Source organism: Taudactylus pleione, unplaced genomic scaffold, assembly GCF_031769625.1.
Source record: "Taudactylus pleione unplaced genomic scaffold, aTauple2 ptg000522l, whole genome shotgun sequence".
Classification (NCBI taxonomy): Eukaryota; Metazoa; Chordata; class Amphibia; order Anura; family Myobatrachidae; genus Taudactylus; species Taudactylus pleione.
Window position 1 is genome coordinate 2189610 of NW_028284924.1, and position 22623 is coordinate 2212232.

Sequence of the window (22623 nt, forward strand, 5' to 3'; positions counted from 1 at the left end):
AGTCAATTAAGGGCTCATGAATGATGTTGGCTTCTCCTACAGTTATAACTTCTTTTGGCGGCCATAGGGTTTGCTGCCAGTGCTTTTGTTTTGCACGACTATCCCATAAGCATATGTGACAAGGATACTTACTATATCCACTTTGCTGCCCAAGAAGAAAGTTTACCATTTTTAAATCGACACAAACAGACCACTGATGCTGAGAATAAGCAATTTTTTCTAAGACTAACTTGATAGTTTGTTACTGTTCTTTAAGTTTTGTTGAATGACCGATAGGAATCGACGCAAATTTATTGCCATTGTGCAGTAATTCGCATTTTAAGCTCCTTTTAGAACGATCCAAAAAGAGCTGCAGTCTTCTGCTCGGTATTCTGGTAAGCCCATCGTCTGGAGAAGTTCTGGAATATTGTTGCAATACACAAGATTGTTATCTTGGCTAAAGAACGTCAGTATGGCTTGTTCTCTGGCCCTGATTCAGAGCCGGACACTATTAGCGCTCGCTCGTTCAGAAAAAGGGGGTGGCTATTCAAATGAACCATTCGCTCTTTGCGGTCTGTTGCCGCCTCTATGTCTGAACGAGCGAACAAAACATGCGGCCGTTTATTTTAAAAATACGCCCCCTGGCCGCTCGCATCATACGTCATGTCCGCTATTTATTAGATTGATCGAGTACATCGATCAGCGTATGAACTGCTCGCTATTCTTGTGGCTGGTTTTTCCTACCACTATATTGCGAGCAGTTCTGACTATAAAATAACCCAGTGACGTGGTCAGTGACGCTGCTGTATTAATTATGCACACCCATAAAACGCCCGTTTTGACCTTTAAGCACGCCTGCGTTCTGATCTCCACTCCCCGTTTTCAAGCACCTTCCCCTGTTGCCACCCACATATGCCTCCTCATGTCACACAAAATAGCAGGCATTCGCTATATAGCGAACAAACGATTTTCGGCCGCACTGACTGGTTCGCGCATGCGTATTACAAATCGTACGCATGCGCAGATGGACGAACATCGCTCGGAACAAGTGTACGGCCGCTTACGAGCGGCTCTGAATGAGGTCCTCTGTTTCAATACAACGTTATAGTAACATCCGGCTCAAGACAGTGCTTTTCTTGAAGTCCGGATGATAAAAGCTCAGCTCCTTTTTCGATAAATTCAAGTCACGAATTAAATCGTTTAGTTCCTTTTGAGAAAATTTGTTTGGAGTAGAGGAACTTTCTTCAAACTCACTTTTATCTGTGTTCTCATCACCACTTTAAACTTCGCACAAAGAACTGAATGATGGTACAGGTAAATCTTCGCTATGTGGTATCGGTTGTTTTGCAGAATTCATACTTGGGTATTCCCATTTGCATTTCTTAAATCGACTCATACTATTCACATTTACAGCACAAAATTAGCAGTCACTCAGGTGATTTTTTGGCTCACACCACATCATAGGTACTGTATGCCGAAATTAAGTCCTTTTCAATCACCTTTATTCCAATTGCGGAGTGATTCCACACAGGTTTTACAAACTTTGTGAGGCTCCCAAATCTTGTCTTGCTGACTTATATGACGTCCAAAATAAGCCTGATATGCCTGTTTTACCAATTCAGTTATATTTAATTTTTTCTTTCTTTTGCAACACTATATTTGTCACAAATATAACAAAAAACATCAGGGTTGTTAGTACACTGTCTCCGAGAAGAACTCATTCAAATGTTTTGTTTCACACATTCAGTGCTAACTCCCAACAAAAGCAAAGGAGGTACTGAACAAGACAAGCCCAAACGGAGGGAAATTGGTTGTGGTGGGACGGAGAGAGGGCCGAGCAAAGGGACAGGAGGTGCTAACTGCGTTACTCTGTCCTCTCCGTTGCTCCTCTCTCTATGCTGGGAGGAGGCGTGGCTGTGGTGTGAGGATGTCCCAGCAGCCTCAGCAGTGCATGGCCACGCCTCCTCCCAGCATTAGTGAGGAGATATGAATGTGTTATATGTTGCTCCTCTCTGTATACTGGGAGGAGGCGTGGCTGTGGTCTGAGGATGTCCCAGCATGCTCAGCAGTGCATGGCCACGCCTCCTCCCAGCGTTAGTGAGGAGATATGAATGTGTTATGTGTTGCTCCTCTCTGTATGCTGGGAGGAGGCGTGGCTGTAGTCTGAGGATGTCCCAGCATGCTCAGCAGTGCATGGCCACGCCTCCTCCCAGCATTAGTGAGGAGATATGAATGTGTTATGTGTTGCTCCTCTCTGTATGCTGGGAGGAGGCGTGGCTGTGGTCTGAGGATGTCCCAGCAGGCTCAGCAGTGCATGGCCACGCCTCCTCCCAGCGTTACTGAGGAGATCTGAATGTGTTATGTGTTGCTCCTCTCTGTATGCTGGGAGGAGGCGTGGCTGTGGTCTGAGGATGTCCCAGCATGCTCAGCAGTGCATGGCCACGCCTCCTCCCTGCGTTAGTGAGGAGATATGAATGTGTTATGTGTTGCTCCTCTCTGTATGCTGGGAGGAGGCGTGGCTGTGGTCTGAGGATGTCCCAGCATGCTCAGCAGTGCATGGCCACGCCTCCTCCCAGCGTTAGTGAGGAGATATGAATGTGTTATGTGTTGCTCCTCTCTGTATGCTGGGAGGAGGCGTGGCTGTGGTCTGAGGATGTCCCAGCATGCTCAGCAGTGCATGGCCACGCCTCCTCCCAGCGTTAGTGAGGAGATATGAATGTGTTATGTGTTGCTCCTCTCTGTATGCTGGGAGGAGGCGTGGCTGTGGTCTGAGGATGTCCCAGCAGGCTCAGCAGTGCATGGCCACGCCTCCTCCCAGCGTTACTGAGGAGATCTGAATGTGTTATGTGTTGCTCCTCTCTGTATGCTGGGAGGAGGCGTGGCTGTGGTGTGAGGATGTCCCAGCAGCCTCAGCAGTGCATGGCCACGCCTCCTCCCAGCATTAGTGAGGAGATATGAATGTGTTATATGTTGCTCCTCTCTGTATGCTGGGAGGAGGCGTGGCTGTGGTCTGAGGATGTCCCAGCATGCTCAGCAGTGCATGGCCACGCCTCCTCCCAGCGTTAGTGAGGAGATATGAATGTGTTATGTGTTGCTCCTCTCTGTATGCTGGGAGGAGGCGTGGCTGTGGTCTGAGGATGTCCCAGCAGGCTCAGCAGTGCATGGCCACGCCTCCTCCCAGCGTTACTGAGGAGATCTGAATGTGTTATGTGTTGCTCCTCTCTGTATGCTGGGAGGAGGCGTGGCTGTGGTCTGAGGATGTCCCAGCATGCTCAGCAGTGCATGGCCACGCCTCCTCCCAGCGTTAGTGAGGAGATATGAATGTGTTATGTGTTGCTCCTCTCTGTATGCTGGGAGGAGGCGTGGCTGTGGTCTGAGGATGTCCCAGCAGGCTCAGCAGTGCATGGCCACGCCTCCTCCCAGCGTTACTGAGGAGATCTGAATGTGTTATGTGTTGCTCCTCTCTGTATGCTGGGAGGAGGCGTGGCTGTGGTGTGAGGATGTCCCAGCAGCCTCAGCAGTGCATGGCCACGCCTCCTCCCAGCATTAGTGAGGAGATATGAATGTGTTATATCTATGTTGCTCCTCTCTGTATGCTGGGAGGAGGCGTGGCTGTGGTCTGAGGATGTCCCAGCATGCTCAGCAGTGCATGGCCATGCCTCCTCCCAGCGTTAGTGAGGAGATATGAATGTGTTATGTGTTGCTCCTCTCTGTATGCTGGGAGGAGGCGTGGCTGTGGTCTGAGGATGTCCCAGCATGCTCAGCAGTGCATGGCCATGCCTCCTCCCAGCGTTAGTGAGGAGATATGAATGTGTTATGTGTTGCTCCTCTCTGTATGCTGGGAGGAGGCGTGGCTGTGGTCTGAGGATGTCCCAGCAGGCTCAGCAGTGCATGGCCACGCCTCCTCCCAGCGTTAGTGAGGAGATCTGAATGTGTTATGTGTCTCACACGTGACTACCAGCTACGTTATCACAAATAAAACGTTCAAATCGTTCAACGTTATCATTCCAGAAAAATCATCCAACGATATCGTTGATCTGACACATCTGACTGTGTGTATGAACCAAAAGTCGATTCTGATAAGTAAAGCGGCCTAGACTAGTAAGGTACTTCAAATGGAGAAAATAACAGAATTTTATAATTTTTCATTAATTTGAAAACTGGAACCAATTCAGCTATAGCGAAGATCTAATGGTAAAATAGGACCTGCGAGTACTCTCACACCGATCTTAAATTCTTGGCGAGAAAAAATATATTTTTCTTTTGTTCCCCAGTGTTATCATTTGAATTTTTATATTTTTCATTGTTAGGCTATCTGAATGAGAGCACACAAATAAGAAGCATCAGTATCTCCTATACAAGGAAGGTAATATACTTAGGCATGTAGCTTGATATGTAAGATATCAAGCTACATGCCTATGCTTGATATGTATAATGCTTGATATGTATAATTGATATGACATGCTTGATATGTATTATTTTGAATCTAAATAGAAAGATCACAGCGATTTTGTTTTGGATGGACAATGTCTATAGACTGTACAATAAATGTGTGGAGTTTGTATATTATCCCCTTGCCAAAAATATACTGCTAGGTTAATTGGCTCCTGACAAAAATTAACCCTAGTGTGTATTATTTTGTACATGTGGTAGGGAATATAGGGGTCTATGTACTAAGCCGTGGAGAGAGGTAAAGTGGACATAGATAAAGTACCAACCAATCAGCTCCAAACTGCAAAATCACCTCACATTACAGGCTGTGTTTGAAAAATGACAGGAGCCAATTGGTTGGTACTTTATCTCTCTCCAAGGCTTAGGACATAGACCCCATAGATTGTAAGCTCCACTGGGGCAAGGACTGATGTGAATGAGCAAATATTCTCTGTAAAGCGCAGCGGAATATGTGTGCGCTATATAAATAACTGGTAATTATAATAATAAAAGCGGTGTGTCAATTTGATCACAATCACTGAAAAAAATGAATCCACTACAGGCCTTTGGAAGCACGTTATGGAGTAAACTGCAAATAGTTACATTTATTTTTTAATATTAAATCATATTTCATTAATGCTGGAACATACACGCACACAGAAAAGACAACATACCTAGGTAGAATGATATATGGCAGACAACATGGAAACAGATAGAGACAGAGAATAAATATTAAAATGCCAAGTACAATTGGCCATCAAGGTAGAGTACATGAAGGTATACATCGTACAGCTCACAGGCATACCTGAAAGTCAGGAATACCAAAGTGGAGACAGCCCCACTATTAGATCAGGCATGGTGAGCAGTCACATGTATAAGTACATTTTTAAATCTAGACTAGAAATCTGCTGTAAAACTTTTTGGCTCCCTACAGTTGCCAGTACAATGGGGAATTGTAGCATTAGGTAAACTGCTCCTCGCATTAGCACAAGGTAGTAAATGAGGCTTCCACGGCTGCAACTACAGCAACTTTGCGTCTAAATGAAAATCAGCCCCAAGAAGTAGCTTGAGAGTAACGTCTGCACTATTGGTGCTTGGATTTCACTGGATCAAAAAACCCTATTTTTTAGTAGAGATGTGTAGGTGAGTGGTAAGTGTGAGTGGTAAGTGTACTCTGCACTTCTTAGTGTGTTGTTTATTATATATGTGAGTTGTAGTACTTCCGCCTTTCTTTCATTGACCCATGTCGCATGTTAACCTGGTTATCAGCCCTGGTTACTCTGTTTAGTAGAGATCATATTGTTTTAGGTCTTTCTACCTATACGATATTTAACAAAGCTGGGAGAGAGATGAAGTGGAGAGAGAGAGAGATATAAAGAACCAACCAATCAGCTTCTGTCATGTTACAGGCTGTGTTTGAAAAATGACAGTTAGAAGCTGATTGGTAGGTTCTTTATCTTTCTCCAGGGGATATATTTTCTAAAGTACAGGTTTATAGAAGGGGTGATGTTGCCCATAGCAACCAATCAGATTCTACTTATCATTTATCTAGCACTTTCTAAAAGATGATAGCTAGAATCTGATTGGCTGCTATGGACAACATCTCCACTTCTAAAAACACGCACTTTAGTAAATATGCCCCCAAGATTTGATGAATCTCCCCTTAAATATCCCATGTTCTGGTTAATATAATTAGGAGAGATACCGCATTGTTGGTTTCACCAAAACCATCTTAATTAACAAAAGCTGGTTACCATAGTAGATGGTTACAGGAAATTATTGAAAAAGCCATTATTTGACCCTCTTTGGAATGTGGTATTTAGATTTAATGCAAATTCTTTTATGTGACTATACGTGTAGAATTTTGCTAATCTATTTGATATTGATAAATAAGCAGCAGAGTAAAAAGTATTCATGTGGCAAGGTTCAATAAGGTTCAATAAGAAACTGTAAACGTCGTTTGCACACTGATATATAGACCACTAAATTGGAAATTGTCCGAAAGATGTTGTATATAAAATAAAATAAAAGGAGCTTTTGTAATTAAATTTTCATTCCTCTCCTGAAAGCTGCAATGGTAGGAACCATCGTTTGTCTGATGAATCTGTCTCTTGGCATGAATTGCCCTCCGGCCAACATATAAAAACTAATACTCAACTAAATAAACAAAAAACAACAACACTAATATGTTGGAAAACATTTGTAGAGTGACATAAATATGGTTTTTGGCCCAAACCTATTGACCATTTGTTCTCGCTCTTCATGTTCGTATTAGAACAGAAGTGACTCACCTAGCCCCGGAGAGGAATACTCTGCGCAGGAATCACGCGGCCTTTTCTCGTAGAACAAGTAACACAGAGGGGTATAAATGCAACACCAATGGAAGGGGAGCAGATCCTTATCTGTTGTGACAAATACACAGTTACTAAAACGCTATGATACAAATTCTGTAATACTACATTTTAAGAATTTGTTAAAAAAGAAAAAGAAAAAAAGGTTACAACAGCAGGAGACAGGACAGCAATAAGCTCCAGGGTGGGAGGCGTTCTGAGACAGGAGACCCCAAAACATTAGGCAAACAGGAGATGATAATAACACAGAAATGTCAAAATGAGTTTAAGGTGAAAGCTCCTCAGGTTAGGCATCCCTGCACCTAGGACTGGTTGGCCTCGGGTCTTCCATCTGTTGATCTCTCTGTTCTTCAGTTCCGTGGGTGAGCCTTATTGTGTGTAGGGTAAAGAGTGATGGCCCATTAGGAGGAGATCTATCAAACCTTCTAAAGAGAAGTTGACCATAGCAAGCAAACAATCAGCTTCAGCCTGTACAATGGGATCGGTATGAATCACTGCTGGCCAGCGGCAGCCCGACAAAGGTGAAAATGCCGAACAGAGTTTTAGTTAGGTATCCCTCATCTATTCCCTAACCCTCCCTTAGGGGTGCCTAACCGTAACCTCCCCCCACCAGTGCTTAACCCTAATCCCCCCTCTAAGTGCCTAAACCTAACCCCCCCTTTCCCGCACCCTAATCCTAAGACTCCCGGGGGGGTGCCTAACCCTAACTTCCCCCCATGGGTGCCTAACCCTAACCCCCCCTTCCCCTAGCCTAAACCTAACCTACCCCTAAGTCCCCCCCGGGAGCCCCTAACCTAACCCTCAACCCCCCGCGGCTGTCCGCGCCCGGCGCCCGGCTTACCTTCGATCGGGAAGCCAGGCGTCGGGCTCCCGGAGTAGGTAAAATGACAGGCGTCGGGATCTCGATGCCTGTCATTTAACCCTTGCCAGGATTATACAGTCAGGAAGCCGGCGGTCGGGATTCCATTCGTCTGCTTCCCTGAACAATGACAGTTCAAAGCTAATTGGTTGAAACTTTATCTCTTTCCACTTTATCTCACTCCCAGATTTGATCTCCCCATAGAGAGGCGTCTTCTTGTTTCCACTGAACCCGCATCAGCTAGGGTGACTTAGATAACAGCACAATGGACTGTACGGTACCAGTTGAAGTAATAAAGGAGTATGAACCTTTGCATTAGTGTGGTATAGTGGGTAATTCTTCCAAAGCCTGACCAAATTGATTAGAATGATTAGAAGCATTCCAATATATGAATACCCACAGGCGCTGTCTGATATGACCGCCTGGAACATTATCAATTCAACTCTTGGAAAAATAAACCTAATTTTACAAAAACGTAGGGGTCTATGTATCAAGTAGTGAAAAGTGTGAAGTAGTGGACCAGTGGAGAAGTTGCCCATAGCAACCAATCAGCTCCTACCTATTATTTTATAGACTGTTGATAAATGCTACCTCAAATCTGATTGGTTGCTATGGGCAACTTCTCCACTGATCCTCTTCTCCATGCTTTTCACTGCTTGATACATAAAACCCCTATGTGTTCAACCAACTTCTACCTACCGATGTGGTCTTGACCGCCATTCATATTTGAGTCATATACAAGGTATCGGTCACTGAATCCATTGATCAAATAACCTTCTGAGTCATAGACACATCGTCTCCCAGCAGCACACTGATTGGGAAGAGTGGATTGAAACGTTGTCCCGTTGCACTGTAATCCCCGCAACGTCTTTACCAGGTATGGGCCGGTGGTTGCAAGGATCTCAGTAATAAAAGTGCTATCTTTTGCGGCCTGGGATTTAAGGCACGGGCACGTTGGCAACCCAATGTCCCACGCTGAACTATCCGGCTCTGAATAATACCAGCGCCAGCATTTCCTGTGGTAGTTAGTCTTGTTTAGGTTAATAGGCGTATCTAGCCGGTAGGCCCATAAACCAGTAATGTTTGTGTTTCCCTGCACCTTGTTGGGCCGATATCTTCCTTCTGGCCCATATGTATTGTTCTTCAATGCTTGCGGATCGTTGTAGTAGACGCCTTCTCCGTTTGTGTACCCAATCAATGCTCTGTGATACACTCGCTGTTTAGGACTCCATAACATGTTGTAATATTTTATTAGTGCAAAAGAAAATGTGCCATCAGTGGTCAGTATGCACTGGAAGGTATTGTTCTATATGTACAGACAAAAAAAATATATTACAACACAAAGAAACGCAATTACCAATTATTTTATACTATATTGACAAGATCATCTGATAGATAAATGTTTATTTTTATTGCCATGGAATACAGTCTAAGCTGGCCGCACTCTAAATCAGATGCAATTGTATAAGCCGACAACTATTCCCTATTCTGTTTTTTAATGGACTAGCCTAGCGACCTACATAAATTTCTTGGGTAGGTATAAGTGTGTGAATTTATTATCCCCAATGTGGAGAAGATCATAAATTGATTTAGCACTATTTTATTGCCACCACGTGACCCATTATAAACAGATGTGGGTCTTCCTAGGAAAGGCCTAAGTCTTAGGTACTCCAAAATACTGCCTCAATGGGAAAAGTAGTTGAATGGTGTTTAACAGTGGCGTTACTGGGGTCAGTGGCACAGAGTGTGCCAAATAGCCGTTCTGTGCACGACTTGTGGGGAAGTGGAGTGGAATAGCAGCACATCCCCATTTTATCACTGTGGGGGCGGGCCCAGCACATTAACATCACAGTGCAGCACCCGGATCCAGGTCAATGAGGAGGAGCCAGCATTTTGGTGTCACCCTGGTACAGTCCTCACACCCCCTAGTGACGCCACTGGTGTCCAGCTAATTTAGAGGGAATCCATCAATGTAACTCAACTTTTCTGGATTAGAGTACTGCTTTTTACTGTTATAAAGTATAAACCTTATTATGTGAATCAAATACATTTTCCATTTCCCAGATTTTATTGGTCAGTGGTACAAGGGATTATTAAATGCAGGATTTGTGATTACTTTCATTCCATTAAAAGTTTTACTTTGATGCTCTGTTATTTACCACTATGGGCCATATTCAATTTGGAGCGAAAAGTCAGTTGCCGGACTTTTCACCGTCATCGCAGGTTTCAGGTTCAGGGTTGAAAATGTATCGCGCTCGTCCCCGTGTATCCCCTAATTTAATTCCAAATTGGCGATAACATACCTGGCGAAAACGAAATCAGTGAAAAGTTCTGTCATTTTTGGGGAAATCACTCTGACACCCGCCGAAAAGATGGTCTGACGTGGGGGTTCACTATGGGTACCCCCAAATAGCCCTGCTGAAGGTATTTGGGGTCTTTAAATGGTCTCAATAGGTGCTTCTTAGCGTCTTTGGAAAAGTGGTAAAGAATAGCATTTAGCATCTTTCTTTGGGAAAAATAAGTAGTCCCATCAAATTTGGGGTACATGAAAATGGGTGCAAGTATATTTTAAAATGGCTAATGTGAAGTTTTAAAAATCGTGAAAAATCCACCTGCTGCAGCCACCTGCAATAAAAAATACACATGGGGCATATTTGGGGACCCCCCCCTAAGTATTTCGCTAGTTTAGAAGTTTGTCCCCCAACTTTTTTTTTCGCCCCCAAAATGAAAGTACCTTTTTTTGGGGTGTCCTGTGGTACTTTTTAAAACATTTTTGACACAGAATACCTTTGGGAGCCTGTCCAATGGGTGCAGGGTGGTTTTTGGAAGTCTGCACCCCAAAACCCCAATTCTGCACATGTTCTCGCCACCTATTCATAGGTGATACTTTTTTGCTGGTCCCAATGCAGTGACACACCGGCGAAAAGTCAGAAATATTGAATACGGGGATAACTCAAATCGGCGAAAATGACGTCATCGGCTTTTCGCAGCCTAATTTTATATGGCCCTATATATCAGCTTTGGTCTAACTACATGTCATCATAGTTTCTCAATCGGTTAGATAAATATTTGAGTACTATTTTATCCGGAGAGCAACTTTGTGTTATATCCCAGATAGAAAATGAAGAACTCTGTCTGATAATATAAAGTTGTAGGAGAAAAGTTATCATGATGAAGAAATGTATTCCTGTGTGTGAAGAAGAGGGGTACTAACTACCTGCGGCTGATAGAGGGGCCCAGGTGGGGGCCGGGTCAGCTGCTGAGGTCGAAAAATGTCCCTCTTTACAGAACGCACCCCCGTGCATAGTACTTCACTTTGGTTTTTCAGGAGGGGGTGTGGCCACACCTCCCAGAATTTGGCCACTCCCCCTTCAGTACCCAGACCCCGTGTCTCAACGGCTCTGACTGTATTTAGTAAGAGTTTCAGGAGGGGAAGTATAAGCCAATGAAATAGTCATCGGAAGGTGGGTTACCATCGGAGAGTGATAAGTTCCCACTCTAAACTAAATAAAGCAAGTTGTAGAGATGTGTAAACACTATTGTATCTATTTTCCATTCTTACATTTGCGCTATTAAGTCTACATAATATCTTGTGAGTACATATATTAAAAGAGTATGGGTGTCATTTATCAAACCTTTTTTCTAAGGAGGACATGTAGAGGTGTAACCTATAGTAACAAATCAGATTCTAGCTGTCTGTAGATAGAATTTATCTAGTACTACATTCTATAAACTATCTATGGGGTGTTAAGATTTCAGTATCGCAGTACAAACACTACAGTACATTATTTGCCTATGGGGGTTAGAAATATGTACAATTTTATTAATGTAGGGCAATGGATGAGGATACTCGTATAACATAAATCAGAGGTTCTCAAATTCGGTCCTAAGGACCCCACACAGTTCACGTTTTGCAGGTTACCCAGCAGGTGCACAGGTGTGTTCATATTCATACTCAGTGACACATTTTAAAAGCAGCTGTGGAGCTAATTATTTCACTTGTGATTCTGTGAGGAGACCTGGAAAACATGCACTGTTGGTATTGGTATTGATATATTAGAAAATTGTTTGTGATTGCTTGTAGCTAAGATGTTTAAGTGTATTTGGTTCCAGAAAATTATCAAGTCTATTTATCAAATGAATTCTGTCCCAAAAATTAGTGCATCTGCTTCTTTATGTTTAAGGCAGGGCTAGACCGAGCAGTATAATGTAGGGGAAGCTATGATTATATTTTTATGCCTTCTCCAGGACAGTATCTTTCTGCATGCGATGTCCTGGCTAGAAGTTCTTGGTAAATTGCTTAGAAGCTTCATTTCTCATTCCCTTCCTCTTCTCTGAGCATGTGGGAAGTGGTGGGGAATGACCCATTATGGCACACGCGGGGAGTGGGGGGTGTTTCTGAGTACCTAGAATCATACTTCACACTTGCCGACATTTCCGCAGGGGAATCCGGAAGGGGGCTGGCAGGTCCGTCCAGCAGGGAGGATGGGGGCGGGTCAAATAGGCGGAGCAGGGGCGTGCCGACGTGATCGCGTCATTGTGGCCCCGCTCCCCGCTTTATAATGCCAATATTACTGGCATTATAAGGCAGGGGGTGGGGCTATGATACCGGGGGACTTGCCTAGTCCTGATGGGTGTCGGGAACCCGATTTTCGGGAGGCTCCCGACAGTCCCGGGAGAGTAGGCAAGTATGCCATACTTGCCAACTCTCCCTCATTGTCAGGGAGACTCCCTGAAATAGTAGCAATCTCCCTGTCTCCCTGAAGAGTCTAGCAATCTCCCTCATTTCATCCTTACCCCCATTATGAAGCTGTTATATTAAAAAACAGAGATATATACATTCAAATTGGATCATTAGTGTCATTTCCTTGCATTGGTTATTATAAGGCACAATGATCCCTATGAATTTCTGAAAAGTATTAGTGTGTTTTCATCAACAAACAGATCTTACTAACTGCTTTTGGGCTGGTTTACATTTGGATGTAAGTCAGGTTTAGGACACGCCTCTCAGATTTATCAGTACACGCCCACTGTAACACGCGCTCATAGGTGCTGCTTTCACAATCTCCCTGAAATGCTTTTTCAAAAATAGGCCAGCATGCTAGAACCCCCCTACGGTCCACAATCAGAGCCTTGCCCCCTTGCGGCACAATGCAGTGATTCGCAAGCGTCATTTTAGTTCTGCCCCTCCTATACATTACAAATGCGAATTGTGGCATTATGCCAAGAGGGGGTGGGCCTAATTATGTGATGTGCCCCGCCCATAACAATAGCTGCTGCATTGCATCTTTCCTCAGAACGTAAGTTTAAATGTGAGATAGATGACAAGCGAGAGTGGCAGTTGGGAGTAATGCCGTGTCTGCAGGGGTATCTGGAGAAGGGGGCACCTAGGACACACTTGGTATTCCAGTCTCTTACGTGTTGGCTGCCATTTTGGTAGGCACGAGTTTACAGTACAATTATTGTGTTTTAGAACACGTGATAACAAATCGTTGTTTTACCTCGGTGACTGATATTTTTTGGAAGGACACGGGCAGCACCTGATCCCACGTTATTTTCAGGATCCATCTCGATGTATAGTTGGTCGTGATATTCTTACTGAAATATCTGTTCACTTCCTCATTGGTTCTGTTGAATATAATTTGTGAGTAGAAGTCTTTCTGATCCTTCTCAGAATATATCTAAAGAAGACAAAAAGAAAAGAAAAATCTGTTCATTAGGAAAACTAATGTTCCTATATAGTCTAAGCTTTTGTAGGTTTGGATAAGTTTAAAAATTGATATAGACAAAAATAGGATAGAATGTGGTGCAAGCTGATCTCAAATGAATTTAGCGACGTATGACATTTATTATTATATGTGCATTATAGAATTCTTCTTACTTGCTTTGTGTGTGATAGCCCTAACACCAGGGTAGGCGTTGCACTGCAGCACACACAGAGTATGACCATGCCCTCAGTGTGCCACAGCCATGATGACCCAACCCATTGCCAAGACTTCCGGTGAAAAAGAACTGGATTTATACAGCTTTTTCCCTATGGTTTTAATTTAACAATGTTAAATTGATATATGTAACACAATGTTGGTACTCTTATTGATTGGAGTTACCACCCTTAACAAAAGCACCTTGAAAGTGGTGGATGGATTACATATGTGTAAAACAAAAAATAGGGACAACTGTGGCATAATTGGTGCTTGATGTCACAATAACGGAACAGCGTTTGTGTCTTATTGCAGGTTAGCTAATGACCCCCATAATAACTTTTTGAAATGAACAAACATAGTTTAGTCAGTCCTGCAGCTGAAAATTCCCTCTGGCTGATTCTAGAGCCTATTCGCCATTGACAGTGACTTTGTGCATCTCATGCATCTATTATTTGCAATATTATTATAGTTGTTTTCCTGATAAAGCAACATTTTTGCATAAAAAGGGGTATGCAGCTAAAACAGTATATATGTAAAACATTTAGGTCAATGATCACAAACCTGGTACCAAAGGGCCCCATCTCCCAGCGTGAGATCGGAGTCGTCCCAGAAGACAGCGAGCATGGCCGCCTTCTCATTCCCCCCAAATCCCTTATCAAAGGGATTCGGAAATAAATATTTTTCATTGACTTTCACAGGCTGAAACTGAATGAGTCCGTTATCTGAAAACTAAAATGGAGACATCCACAATTATTCAGGTATTCTGTCTCTGAATAGTAAACACATTAGAAGAGTGATCTTTAACTTGTGATATTTGGTTTTGCTTTCATTCTTTTACTGTATCATAGTCATTTGTCATACACCTTTACTGCTATTACTCAGCAGCGTATCAAGAGAGAAGGGGGTCCGTGTCCAGTCCCCGTCCGGGGCCCCCTCCTCTCTCCCCGGCTGCTGCCAGCGAACTGACAGCAGCGGTAGGCTCCATGCATTAGAGTGTGCCCGGTGTCTACTGGGCATGCGGCAAACACCGGGGAAATGGCGTGGCGGTCATTTTCCCCGTGATTTCCTACTGCGTCTTTATGCTACTGCCACAGCCGATAGGGGACAGTCCCATTTTTCTGGGACTGTCCCGCTCTCCCACCCGCGGGCCACAGTGTCCTGCAGTGGGGGGGAAGTTGGGGAGAGCACATACCGCTGCATAGCAGAGCAGCGGGTGTGCAGAAGGTGAACAGATGCCGTGCGCATGCAGTGTAGGGAGAGCCTGGGGGCTGCCCAGCATCTCGGAGAGTGCTGGGCACGCCCCCTAGAGTGACATAAAAAGGGGTTACCGCGAGGCTCCGCCTCATTTTAAAGAGGCCGCCCCATCCCGTGAAGCCCCACCCCCTTTTCGGAAGTGTCCCTCTTCATAGACCATAAAAGTTGGGAGATATGATTTAACTGCGGCAAAAGCCGTGATTGCTGACCGCAACATGTCCGCATCTGGCTAGCCACGCCCCCTGTTACCACCCAGGATTACTCACTGAAATTGTCTCTCTCTGTGTCCAAATTCGTTCTGCAACTTTCGGTGGTAACCATCGGGACACGGGCGCAGACCATTTATATAGGGACATGCAAAGTCTTATTTAGCTGCAAGTAGTGGATACAATTCTGGATCATATTAGAGGACTCATTAATTTCAGGACTTACACCAGCCCGATGCTGAGCGCAAGTGATCTGACAGAAATAGACGCCCCATCTCCGTGCGCACGTGCCCTCATTCTAGCACGGAGGTCTCCCATGGCACTCCCAGCTGCGCTCACAAGGTAGCCGCCCACTTGCTGCCAAGGAACTCCCATTTCACGGACGTAGAGATCTGGCCACACACGGAACTAACTGCTCTCGTATCCTCCGTCAAGGTGCATAGAGCGTGCGCAGTCTGCTGATAATCACGAGAAGCGTCCATAGCTGGAGCTGCGTCCAACTTCTGTGAAACAGCTGCCCAGGGTGGGGGCGGGGGACGATGGTTCTAGGCCTGATTCAGAGGTGCGTGCTATGGCAGCCATCACTCCGTCGTTTTCCGCACCTTTATGCTGAAGCCGCAGCCGATGGTATTCATACAGACACGCCCAGCAGCTGCAGCATTCATCCCCTGCCGTGCGTATTAAGATGCTCCATCTGTCGCAATATGGAACACTGCACCAGCCCTCTGGAGGCGCAGAATCTCAGTCAACATGGCTGCCGAAATCACTGCAGCAAAAGCCTCAATCACTGAACACGACACGCCGGCACCGGCCATACTTGCCAACTCTCCCTGATTGTCAGGGAGACTCCCTGAAATAGCAGCAATCTCCCTGTCTCCCTGAAGAGTCCAGCAATCTCCCTGATTGCACCTTACCCCCATTATGAAGGTGTTATATAACAAAACCCTATAGATATATACATTCAAATTGGATCATTAGTATCATTGCCCTGCATTGGCAATAAGGCACAATGATCCCTATGGCTACATGCATTTTCTGAAAAGGATCAGTGTGTTTTCATCAACAAGTAGATCTTACTAACTGCTTTGGGGCTCATTTACATTTGGATGTACAGATATGTCCTCTTGCATCTTAGCTGCGTACGCGGCAAATCGCGCCACTCACGGCTCAAGTCGTGTGCCCGCGAGCGGTTACGAGCACTGCACTTGCACCCAGTAGGATTGCATGGTGTGATCACAGTGTGAGCCATGGCATACTGTAGCGTACGCAGCTGCGGGTAACCACATGGCGCGATGCGTGCGCACGTTCGTAGCGCGATCGGCAAGGATGTAAGAGGACGCATCTGTAAGTCAGTTTTATTGCACGCCTCTCAGATGTAGCAGTCCACGTTCACTTTAACACCGCGCTCATAGGTGCTGCTTTCACAATCTCCCTGAAATGCTTATTCAAAAGTATGAGCCACCCCCCTGTTACCACCCAGAGGCAAGTATGAGCCACCCCCTTGTTACCACCCAGAGGCAAGTATGAGCCACCCCCCTGTTACCACCCAGAGGCAAGTATGAGCCACCCCCCTGTTACCACCCAGAAATAACCACTAAATTTGCCTCTGTCCGCATCCAAATTCGTTCTGCGGCTTTTGGAGGTAAGTACCGGGACACATGCACAGTGTAATTCAGACGCATGCGCAGATGTAAAATATTGTCTACCTGCGTCCAAGAACTCTGCGTTCACCTCTGAATCACAGTGCGAATTCCTCTATCCCATTAATTCAGTTTCTTTCTCTGTTTGTATTAAGGCGAAAATTTTAAATTTGACATATAAGTTTAGGTTTCTCTTAGTTGGGACCTTTTCGTGCATTTTTTACTTGATGACGTCATATTTTCCCCTAGGGACAGAATTTTGGAACACATTTTTTTTCTCCACAGAATCCTCCCAATGCATTGAACAGTACTGCACTACATTTGGTGGCATTTGGCCCAATAATTAGAGCTTCAGACAGCATCACAGCATCTCTGTATACTGTGAGATCCCAATACTTACATAATACTGTACTTACATAAATTTTGTGATAGGACTGACCAAGAAAAGGGAATCCTGTAGGGGGCGTTATATATGGAGAATTCACATCTTTGCTTATTGCGTCAATTTTTTGGTCACCAACAATGACTCCAAATGGATACAATAAATCCTCTGTTGACAAATGGACAAAGAGTAAAAATTATTTTTAAAAAGTACATTTGAATGACAGATACAGTCCTGCAAATGTTCAGGAACTAACGAGTTAAATTAAAATAATCCTGGATAATTTGTTTTTGCTTGTTAAACTACATTTAAATTGCTGGCACAAGAAATATATCAAATGCAATCCCACTTATTTTATAGTCTAACCTGGTTAAAAATCCTGTCACCACAGTCAGATTCACTCAAATAACAGTTAGAAAGGGTTTCACATTACATTTTGATGAGATATTGAGATATAATGTGGCATAATAGTTTATCAACAAAATTGGAAATGTGTAATAACCCATAGCAACCAATCATAGGTTTGATTGTTTTTTTTTTCGGGGGGAGTATGCTTTGCACTGCAGTGATACGGTCAAAGCCAATTGCACACTATCAGCTCCTACACAATGGCACTTATTCGCTGTCAGTGACCCTACAGTAGGGAGGCCATTGACTATCGATGGCTAGCAACAATCAGTGGTTTGCCACCGAGGTGCTATGGATTTGCTATTGATGATGGTGATACCATGGCAGGAAGTGTGGCAATGGTTTTATTTTTTGCCTGGTCGCAAAGGGTCATGGAGCGTAGATGCACCCCCAATGTGCCACCTGGCCACCGCCCCTTCTTCCCTGACTGGCCTGCTGCCAGCCTTGTCCCCAAATAGTGTTGGCCACCACCAATGGGGTAATGGTGTTTCCGTGACAATGGTTTCTTGCCATCAATGAAAAGTACTGATGGCACCATCGATGAGTAACCATTCAATGGGCATCCCTACCCCACAGGACCATCTGAAACCAGGACGAAAGCTAGGGAGATCCTCCTCGTGGACATTTGAAAAGTAGACCATTCATATCAGGAGAATAGCCTGCTGGGTAATGCAGTCGATGGCAGCCCTTTCAGTCAATGCTTTACTAAGTGTGTTTTTCAAACATAATAAACTCTGGCATTACCCACCTACAAATGCAATGTACCCAGAATTATAACCTCATGAATAATAGTGACTTATGTCAATAAGATTAAAAAATAAAACAAAAACACACACCATTGCCTAGATTATGCAGGCAGCTGTTGTTCTGTCCGTATCTGCACTCATATGACCCTGGAAAGTTGAAACAGGAGGATTTTTCCCGGCAGACATCGGAAGAATTGCACTCATCAATATCGTGACATTGTTGTCCATCACCACGGAATCCAGGTTTACATTCGCAGTAGAAACTTCCTACTGTGTTTTTGCAGAGGGCTTGGGGGGGACAACCGCTGTTTGCTACCATGCACTCGTTAATATCCGTGCAGATACCCCCGCTTGTCATAAAACCCTCAGGGCAGCTACAAAAGTACGATCCTGGTGTGTTCACACAGAGTGTTTGCTGGGGACAGTTCTTCCCAGACATCGAGCATTCGTCCACATCAAGGCATGTGTTGGCTTTCTGTGTGTACCCTGGAGGGCAGGTACACAAATATGATCCGGGTACATTTACACAGATGGCTGTGGTGTCACAAGAGACCGTATTGTTTAAGCATTCATTGATATCTACACAGCTATTGTCTTGGGCCTGGTATCCTTTATCGCAGACACAGCGGTAGGACCCAGGAGCGTTAGTACAAGTCATGTGATCGGGACAAACTGAGCTCATAAGACATTCGTCAATATCGTCACACATCTTCCCACTTCCAGTAAATCCAGACAGACATGTACATATATATGTTCCGGGTGTATTATAACAAGAAGCCCTTTTATGGCAGACGGTGGAGTTATACAAACATTCATCGATATCAATGCAACTTTGGCCACTCTTGATAAAGCCTTCCTTACACTGGCAAATGTATGACCCAATGGTATTAATACATTTGTAGTTTGTACTGCAATTGGATACACTCATTGCACACTCATCCATATCTATGCAGGCCCCTTCAGTATAATGAAACCCAGTATCACAGTGACAAAAATAGGACCCTATTGTGTTAATGCACTGGGAACTATTGTGACATGGGTCTGTGGCATGGTTGTGCATACATTCATCTACATCTTCACAGAGTGAGCCATCGCCGGCATAGCCATTGGCACAGACACAAGAATACGAGCCGGGGTTATTAATGCAAACGCTATATGGATGACAACTGGAAGGATGTAAGCACTCATCAACGTCAACGCATGCAGTTCCATTGGTTTCATACCCATCCCAGCATATGCAATTGTAAGACCCAGCAATATTATAGCAGGTAGAATTCTGTGGACACACAGAAGGTTCCATGTTGCACTCGTTGATGTCTTCACAGTCGCTGCCATTTCCAGAAAAGCCTGTGTTACACCTACAAAGAAATGAACCTTCTGTATTGACACAGCTGGCTTTGGCGTGGCAAATGGTCTGATTAATGCACTCGTCAATATCCACGCAGGAGCCATTTCCAAATCCGAATCCTGATTTACAGAAGCATATATAAGAGCCAAAAGTGTTCTCGCAGTGTGAGTTGTTACCACAGACAGGCCCGGACGAGCATTCGTTAATGTCGGAGCAGGTTAGGCCATCACCCTGGAATCCCACTGAACAAGCACACTGGTAGGAGCCCGCAGTGTTGGTGCACGCTGAGTAATTACTGCAGACGTCTGTGTTGTCCTGGCACTCATCGATGTCCCGGCATTCCATGCCATCTCCCGTGAAACCTTCCAGACATGAGCAGTTGTAACCTCCAGGCGTGTTTATGCAGGTAGCTGACAGGTGGCATCCTCCATTATGTGCCTGGCATTCATCAATGTCTATAATTTGTTACCAAAATAAGCGTCAGGAAATTATGTCATGCTCCTTGTGAATAATGTCAATGCATGATAACATGAAATGGTAGATTTTAAATCTTCAATTAAAAGTCAAATGTAGTTATTTCAATCAGCGTTTAATTAGGCATATAGCTAATACCCTTTTGTGTAATGGGCACTGCATTGTGCACTAACCATTAAACAATGGACTTTATTTATATAAACATATATGCTAGTTATGGAATGGGCGCCGTATTGTATATTAGCCACCAGAGAATGGGCTTTATAGTGTACATAGTGTTCACTCTAGCTCCGGCGGCAGGCAGGGCGCCGGAGCTAGAGAGGGCAACTTTTTGCGCGCCCGAAAAGGGGGTGTGGCCATGAAAAGGGGGCGTGTCTACAAGATGCGTCCCCTTTTCGTCATGCTTGGGGGCGTGCCCGGCACTTGCGGACACGCCGGGCAGCCCCCAATTGCTGCAGATAGTGAGAATAGATGCCGGGCGTATCCGCCTGGCGTCTAATCTCCGGCGGTGACCGGATCATCGCAAATTTCTCCACCCGCGGGACACGGCGACCCGCAGGTGAAGACGGCACCCGCAGGCTGTGAGGGCAGGGCGCTTTTTGCCCTCCTCCTGGAGGGCAGGGTGCCTTTTGCCCTCCAGAAGGAGGGCAGGGCGCCGCGTCCCGCTAAAACAGCCTAGCGGGTACGCTAGTGTACACTAGCCAACTACATGAAGTGATATATCGTACTTTAGCCTGCTGAGAATGGAGTATATATTATATACTAGTCAGCTGTTAATGAGGTATGTTTTATACACTAGCCAGCTGAGAATGAGGTATATATGGTACACTAGCCAGCTGAGAATGAGGTATGTATTGTACACTAGCCAGCTGAGAATGAGGTATGTATTGTACACTAGCCAGCTTGTAGTGAGGCATGTATTGTTCACTAGCCAGCTGAGAATGAGGTATGTATTGTACACTAGCCAGCTTGTAGTGAGGCATGTATTGTTCACTAGCCAGCTGAGAATGAGGTATGTATTGTACACTAGCCAGCTGAGAATGAGGTATGTATTGTACACTAGCCAGCTAAGAATGAGGTATATGTTGTACAGTAGACAGCTGAGAATGAGGTGTGTATTGTACACTAGCCAGCTGAGAATGAGGTATGTGTTGTACACTAGCCACCTGAGAACGAGGCATGTGTTGTGCCCTAGCCATCTGCGAATGAGGTATGTATTGTACACTAGCCAGCTAAGAATGAGGTATGTGTTGTACACTAACCAGCTGAGAATGAAGTAAGTATTGTACACTAGCCAGCTGAGAATGAGGCATGTATTGTACACTAGCCAGCTGAGAATGAGGTATGTTATGTACACTAGCCAGCTAAGAATGAGGTATGTGTTGTACAGTAGACAACTGAGAATGAGGTGTGTATTGTACACTAGCCAGCTGAGAATGAGGTATGTATTGTTCACTAGCCAGCTGAGAATGAGGTATGTATTGTACACTAGCCAGCTGGTAATGAGGCATGTATTGTACACTTGCCAGCTGAGAATGAGGCATGTATTGTAGACTAGCCAGCTGAGAATGAGGTATGTATTGTACACTAGCCAGCTTATAGTGAGGCATGTATTGTTCACTAGCCAGCTGAGAATGAGGTATGTATTGTACACTAGCCAGCTGAGAATGAGGCATGTATTGTATACTAGCCAGCTGAAAACTGAGAATGAGGCAGGTATTGTACACTAGCCATCTGAGAATGAGGCATGTATTGTACACTAGCCAGCTTGTAGTGAGGCATGTATTGTTCACTAGCCAGCTGAGAATGAGGTATATATGGTACACTAGCCAGCTGAGAATGAGGTATGTATTGTACACTAGCCAGCTAAGAATGAGGTATGTGTTGTACAGTAGACAGCTGAGAATGAGGTGTGTATTGTACACTAGCCAGCTGAGAATGAGATATGTGTTGTGCACTAGTCAGCTGAGAATGAGGCATGTGTGTTGTGCACTAGCCAGCTGAGAATGAGGCATGTGTTGTGCACTAGCCAGCTGAGAATGAGGCATGTGTTGTGCACTAGCCAGCTGAGAATGAAGCATGTGTTGTGCACTAGCCAGCTGAGAATGAGGCATGTATTGTACACTAGCCAGCTGAGAATGAAGTGTGTATTGTACACTAGCCAGCTGAGAATGAGATATGTGTTGTGCACTAGCCAGCTGAGAATGAGGCATGTGTTGTGCACTAGCCAGCTGAGAATGAGGCATGTGTTGTGCACTAGCCAGCTGAGAATGAGGCATGTATTGTACACTAGCCAGCTGAGAATGAGGTATGTTATGTACACTAGCCAGCTAAGAATGAGGTATGTGTTGTACAGTAGACAGCTGAGAATGAGGTGTGTATTGTACATTAGCCAGCTGAGAATGAGGTATGTATTGTTCACTAGCCAACTGAGAATGAGGTATGTATTGTACACTAGCCAGCTGGTAATGAGGCATGCATTGTACACTTGCCAGCTGAGAATGAGGCATGTATTGTAGACTAGCCAGCTGAGAATGAGTTATGTATTGTACACTAGCCAGCTTGTAGTGAGGCATGTATTGTTCACTAGCCAGCTGAGAATGAGGTATGTATTGTGCACT

The 22623-nt window shown here is 44.7% G+C and overlaps 1 protein-coding gene across 1 annotated transcript in view; it reads right to left on the reverse strand.

The window, feature by feature from the left end:
* Positions 1 to 22623, reverse strand: part of LOC148501281 (uncharacterized) — a 161408-nt gene that overhangs the window by 81339 nt on the left and 57446 nt on the right. Inside the window, exons 8-12 of the mRNA XM_088450737.1 lie at positions 17061 to 17194; positions 14106 to 14273; positions 13122 to 13301; positions 8320 to 8926; positions 6702 to 6812 (exon numbers count right to left, since the gene is read on the reverse strand). Coding sequence (XP_088306863.1) covers positions 6702 to 6812; positions 8320 to 8926; positions 13122 to 13301; positions 14106 to 14273; positions 17061 to 17194 — 1200 coding nt within the window. The remainder of the gene's footprint in view (positions 1 to 6701; positions 6813 to 8319; positions 8927 to 13121; positions 13302 to 14105; positions 14274 to 17060; positions 17195 to 22623) is intronic.